The sequence below is a fragment of the Anopheles nili genome, chromosome 2 (assembly GCF_943737925.1).
Source record: "Anopheles nili chromosome 2, idAnoNiliSN_F5_01, whole genome shotgun sequence".
NCBI lineage: Eukaryota > Metazoa > Arthropoda > Insecta > Diptera > Culicidae > Anopheles > Anopheles nili.
In genome coordinates this window covers 42,441,348-42,447,840 of record NC_071291.1, presented here as the reverse complement: position 1 = coordinate 42,447,840, position 6,493 = coordinate 42,441,348, and the positions used below count along the sequence as shown (strand labels likewise).

At 47.1% G+C, this 6,493-nt stretch overlaps 1 protein-coding gene across 1 annotated transcript; it reads right to left on the bottom strand.

The window, feature by feature from the left end:
- Positions 1–308: 308 nt before the first annotated feature.
- Positions 309–920, bottom strand: LOC128723287 (pheromone-binding protein-related protein 6-like). The gene is made up of 3 exons (XM_053817014.1): positions 807–920; positions 661–736; positions 309–583 (listed from the first exon to the last, which is right to left on the bottom strand). Exons 1-3 carry the CDS (start codon positions 918–920, stop codon positions 309–311), a joined length of 465 nt encoding a protein of 154 aa, XP_053672989.1.
- Between the last annotated feature and the right edge of the window lie 5,573 nt (positions 921–6,493).

Sequence of the window (6,493 nt, the reverse complement as noted above, 5' to 3'; positions counted from 1 at the left end):
TGGCCACGTGAGAGGGAAAGTTAATTCGAATTTCAGATAGGCCTGAAGTGCCCCACAAAAAAAACCTTGTAAGGGCGAGCGAGAAGTGAGCGAAAATTAGTTCATCCGTCGTAATGTAGCCAATTAGACTGACGGGTGGGTTAGTTTGGCGCAAAAAAAGGGGTGTTATGTTTGCGATGGAAACATGGAATTAACCAAATGAAGAAAACTGCAACTGTTTATTGTGGCTTCAGAACAGATAACGCACCAATGCAACGATGCTTATTAGGTTTCTGATGGAATTCAATAGCACAGAACTCGGTGCGGTGTTACGGCAGGAAGTAGTGCACCGGATCCTTCGCCTTCCAGCAGCTGTTCAACCAGAACGCCTTCTCGCAGGCGGTCTCACCCACCGGGTACAGGCACCGCTTGAACCAGTTGAGCGTGATCAGGTGCATCGACTCAGGCAGAAAGTCCTGTATCTTGACGTAGTGAAACTCGCCCTTATCGTTCACGACGCCCGCCTGCTGGAACAGACAATTCATGTAGCACTTGAGCGCGTCGTCCTCGTGGATGTCCTGATCGCTGAACCGCTTGATAGCGTCTGGTGGTGTTGGAAATAAAGGGTTTTTTTAGTGAAAAGTGGGTGGATTTATTCATAAAAAAGACCCGACGCCTTACCCTCGGAGACGCCCGTCTCGGTTACGCACGCATCGTGCATCGGTTTCATCTTTTCCAGCAACTCCGGGGGTGGATACTGAAACGGACCGCATGTTAAGGGCTGCTGGCTCATTGCTCGAATGCAAAGACAAAAAGACAACACTCACGTTCGCGTCCCGTCTCGGCGTGTCAGCGAGCACGTGCCGGGTGGAAAAATCCTGTCCAACCATCAACAGCAACCCCAGCAACAGTCGGTGTTGCCCTACGCCAAAGGTAGCCATTCCGTGGGTGGGCGGTGAGAAAACCCTTCGGTTCTGCGTCTGCGGCAACACGTATTTAATTTTCCACCGGCTTGGGTTTCCGCCGAAAAATGGCCGCGGACGAACGAACGAACGAACGTTCCCGGGTCGTGCGTTATCAATAATTAAAATGGAGATATTCACACTCACCGCCAGCGGGCAATGTGCTCGAAATAAAGGGTGAGGGCACAAGAAAAAAGCACTGAGATGCACCCGACGCGACTCGTGAATGTTGGCACGTGATGCAGATGAAAAGACCTCCCCTCGGGTGGGTGGCTTTTACCACAATCTCTGTCCGTGGTACACGAATTTAATTGCTACGACACAGGCACACAAACGCACAAAGCCACTTTACTACGAGAGCTGCATCAAGCCGGTGTGTAAAAAGGGTGTTTTGCAGTCGCGGATGTTTTCGCGCAACCACGCTGGCTTTTATATAGCTAGGCTAGCTAGGCGGACGTTCTCCCTGGAAGGGATGGAATGAGTTTTCTAAATTGCTGCAGCTGCTGCTACGCGTCAACAATCTGCGGGCACTTGCGGTTGACTTAAGTTGATGCCAGATCACCCCCGGTCAGTGCTTCAAGCTCTCGGGTTGCGCTTCCTCGCAAGTGCACGTGTGTGGGCCTGGAAAATGCAACCCTTTTTTGCGCGTTCGCCATGACGCAGCCATGTACCCTTCGAGTGTGGGTGGGTGGTTGTATCAAATCTTTCACTACGTGACACTCAAAATGAAGGGCTGGCCCACGTTGGAAACAAAATGCGGACCGAGACCTTGCGATTGCGACAACGCAACGTGCCCGAGGGTGGGGCGAAACATACGAGAAATAATTCGCACACAAAAATCGTTAATTCATCTTTTCAGCGCGAGCAAAGTTTAATTAAAAGCCCCACGTGGGGGAGGGCAGCACTTGCGATGCCGTTGCGGGTGGGTTTGGGGTGGATAATTAACAGGCGCGGATCCGGATTCAATGCAATCGTAATTACCGAACATGATGAAAAGTTTCGTTCGGCGCAAAGACAAAACGCAGCGCTGCCGGTGGTGGGATGAACGAAGAGATAATTAGTGCATGTGGGGGAGGGCATTTTTGATAAAAGAGAATATTAGGGCCAGTGGGAAACGCTGGATGGCGTAGAAAGGGTTGGCTCTCTTCTAGAGTGACCTCAGGGGGGGAGTAAAAGGTTCGCCGAACGGGGATGCTTTGAGACGGTGAAAGGACTCCAACGGTAATTCCGAGGAATATCCTGCTCAAACACAATGGTCTGCAGTTTGTTGCGCCACGCTGAACCCGCGATGAAAGCAATGTAAAAAAATAAAACGTTACGCTGTGGGGTTTTTTTACTGTTACGAGCCCTTCTCTATTGGTTGACTTATTAAGTGACCAGAAATGCAAGTAATGTTTCCTTTGATAGGCACGGCAGTGGAAATGCAGTGCTAATGACTGGTGCAGTAGGCCATGCGAAGCAGTTTGAAAAAATAATTAACGTAACATTTTTCACATGAGTGCGTCGTGTGGAATTCAATTTACCGTGTTTTATTGTATCTTTTTGTGAAGAAGAGTAGTTTTGGGCAAAAAAACTTTTCGAAGCATATTTATTTAATCTTTAATCATCATCATAGAGGCTGTTTCACCCGGTACATCTTTCTCTGCACAAAGATATTCAGCAAATATTACGTGCGTAATTAATAGAGCCAAGGACGATTATGAACTTTTTCAATCTTCAGCTCGATTTTATGGAGTTTTCAGGATGAAAAATAAAATATAATCCTATTATACATTCTGTTTGAACTCTTTCGGCTGTAAGCATGATTTTATTCAGTTCAGGTAAAAACATATTTAAATTATACTCCTGCTATACTTTTTAATCTATAATCTATAATAATCCATGCTTTAATTATAATCCATCAAAAATAGGAAATCAATTTATCCACCATCGAATAGCTACAAAGTAATATAACGATTATTTTCGCTTAACGCCATGCTAATGTATCTTAACGCCCCCGGAACGAATAGCAGATTCTATTCGCAACTGCCACCAACACTGCACAAAAACGTAATCCACGACATTAAAACCTGCTCAATCGTTTACTGATTTGATACGATTGCGCTAGATTATTTATTCCCATTTCGCAGACGGATATTGCAAAAAACCGGAAGAATTCCCCCCCACTCGCTGGTTTGCTCCTGTTGCAGGACGAAATGTGCAGGTGAAAGAAAAGGAACCGCAGCGGAGGAGCATCGAAAGAAGATGGGGTCAGTGAAAAAATAAAAGAACGAGGGAAAAAAAACAACTACACAACAGCGTGATGCAACGAGAAGCGAAAGCGAAAGAAGCTGTGAGAAGTTGTGCTTTCTGCTTTCATTGCATCGATAAAAATAAATCACATCCTTTATTACACCCGCTCAGGTGCAGACAAAAGGTCCCCTCGGTGGCCACCCGCTGAAACCCGGTGAAGTTCTTATCGCGAAAGTACCGGTTCGCTGGAAAACCGGATCGCTGGAAAAGCGGCAGGAAGCGCGTGATTGCGGGCGCAATAATATCCTGCCCACGGAAGTGCGCTGTGGACCGACGGAAGTGAGTTTTATTCCTGTAAGTGTTGGTGCATGGGGGGGGGGAAGGAAATAAATAAATAAAATGGAGAAAAAAAAACGCCGGCATCTTCGCTTTTGATGCGTCAAAAAACAAACATGGTTTGCAGAAAGAAAGAAAGAAAGAAAGAAAGAAAGAAAAAAACACCCACCACTCGAGGTATAAATAAAAATCGAATCCAATCGAACGGAACCGAACGGGGTGGTGGATACAACTCCTGGTGGCAATTAAACGCCACGAGACGTCTTTATCATTCGGTCCCGCACGCTGGATGGGTGGAATGCATCTCTAGCGCCCTCCCCCACCCCCTCCAAACCAAAAGGGTGGGCCATTAGGGGTTGGATTTGAGTCGAACGTCAATTCCCAGTGGATGGTGGCTTTTCGCTTCTGAAACACATCCTTGTTGCTCTTGGTCCTTTGGTCCATCGGGGCGGATCGCTGTAAGCATGTTTGGGTTGCTTTCCACCCCCCCCCAGTAATCACACCCTCCCCCCACCCACCCACTCACCCGCGCACCCATTTCTTACCCCATTTTTTCGCAGCAGCCCTTTTCGCGGTGAATGGCGCACCCCCTCCATTTGTACCGATCAGAATAATTAGTGGTTGTAATTCATCAATCTTTACGCTCCATCCTTTGACCCTTCCTTCCACCCACCCCCCCTCCTTCCCACCCATCGAGCGAGTGACTGCAGAAGCGCACTCGACCGGTCGCGCTTTGCCCACGGTTTTGCTACAAATCGTTGTCAAGATCCCGGCCAACCCTCATTTGTTTAGTGCCGGTACGGGTTGGGATTAGCTGGGATCCCCCGGGGGGTTGTGGGGGCTGTGTTGGGAAAGCGGGGTGGAGATAGCATGCACCCACACCCCCGACGCGGGGTGGGATATACTTTTTAATTAATCTAAAACTTCCGACAATGCTCGATTTCGGGCCGGGCATTTCGTTTACTTTCGGATTATTTTATTTGTCTAGGTACCGGCTGGGGATTGGCTCCCTCTTTTTTTTTGTAAGCTTCCATCGGTACGCGTTTTTCCGGGAATCCCTTTATCTTTCTCTCTCTCTCTCTCTCTCTCTCTCTCTCTCTCTCTCTCTCTCTCTTTCTCTCTCTCTCGCGCAACCGAGCCACGGTGAATCGATCGGTGCGAAATGGATCTGTAATCAGTGCCGAGAAGCTTTCCCGACTCGTTAGACCCGCCGCGTGGCGTACAATCCTCGATCGACAATGAATAATTACCACCGATTACCGGACACGGGTTGGCAGGGAAAAGGATTATCCGAAAGACGCTCCGGGTTTTGCTCCATCCGTCCGGATTACCGGAGTTTCGAGGGGTCTCTGTTGATTTTTTTTTTAAATGCGGGAAGGAATATAAATTAGGATTATAAATAGTACGCTCTCCACCTCCAAGTGGGTTGGGATGGCTCGATTTAGTCGCCACGGAATGGCGCGAGCGAACGATAATGTGCAATCGCGATGGTGGCGATTGCAATGGTCGCGAGCCATTCGTGAGGATCTTTTGCGGGAAAAGTGTCGCCTTGAAGGTAAGCGAGCCTTTTGACGGTGTTGATAAGCTGTTGGTTGAAAGAGGAGGTGTAGGAGTAGCAAGCCGAGGATGAGATGAGTTCCAAATGCCTCTCGTCTGATGGGTTCCATGATTTTATCGCCTTTCTTGATGAATAATCGAACAAATCACATTCTTTTCGAAGCTAAAATTGTCTGTTGATTGATCAACAATTGTGTGGTGTTTGTTCCAACAAAAAAAAATAACGTCTTCAGGTCTGTGTACAGCGCTGATGTTACATTTTCATCATCCGAAAAGCATTTTCCACCCGAACACTTTGTTTTGTTATTGTATTCCGAAAGGGCGTTTACTCCCTTTATTTGCCTTATCCCGGGCATTCTCGGTTAAATTTCGTGATTATGTGTTATAAATGTGGACTGTTTGTACGTTTTGTCTCTTATTGTTGGGTTATTGTTGCGTTGCAGGTGTTGTGTGTGTTGTTTCTTTGTCTGACTATTGAAGAGTTTGACTATAGCATGTTTGATCTAGTTGAAAACAAAAAATATCGGTTAAATGCTGTCAATGCTAATTTCCTTAGACACCAACCCATGCTGTCGGACGAGGGCTTAAATACATTTTTACCCTTATCCGAATACGTATTAAAACACTGACCGTGAATTATGAATTCCAAGGACAATATTTATCAAGACAAGGACCATTCCGAAATCTTGAGCTTCCAGGACATTCGTGCGTTTTCGTTTATTCTGCCAGTTTTTTTGAGAAAGAGTTTTCTGAGAAGAGTTAGGCAGCTTCTCTTGTCAGACTTTCTGAGCTAGGAATGTCCTTAGGGCCATTTGCAACGCTGCAATTTACCTTTCTGGCAGCAAAGGACTTTGCGGCTCATCTTGTTACGTGTGATTAGAAACTATGAAAGGAACACCCAATACTGCGCTACGCCTCTTCTACAATCGATGTGAATCGAACTTACCACCCAAAATCACCCAAATTCATTCCGACGGCGATTAAGCGCAATTTTTGCGCAAACCCAACGCGCAAAAGACTTCATTCAACAAGCGACCTGCAGCACGCCCAACACCGATCAAACACGTTATTAAAGTGCATTAATTGCGTGTAAGTGTATGTGTGTCTGTGTGTGTGCACACGCGCGAACGCAACCAAAGACAACACCGACAAGCGGAGCGTGGAGCAAAAATTAAAACACCATTTAAAAACTTTATCTCCGGCGCAGCCCCCGACCGGACGGTTAATTTGCCACACACACACGCTGGCGCTGGGCTAAAAAGGCCGCTCTCCCCCAAGCAAACCCTCGACCAGTCCCCGCATAGCCATGAAAGTTGATAATCACGCAAAACAAGTGAAAAGGTGCGATGTTGCTGAACGCGTTGCGGTTGGCGTTTTGGCGTAGGAAAAGTTTTGCGCTTAGCAGGCAGTTTTTCCCCGTGCATCTT

Coding starts and splice junctions, on each gene's coding strand:
- LOC128723287 (XM_053817014.1), bottom strand. CDS start 920: ATGGCTACCTTTGGCGTAGGGCAACACCGACTGTTGCTGGGGTTGCTG. Junction 737..806: donor CGCCGAGACGGGACGCGAAC/GTGAGTGTTGTC, acceptor GGTCCGTTTCAG/TATCCACCCCCGGAGTTGCT. Junction 584..660: donor CGAGACGGGCGTCTCCGAGG/GTAAGGCGTCGG, acceptor CAACACCACCAG/ACGCTATCAAGCGGTTCAGC.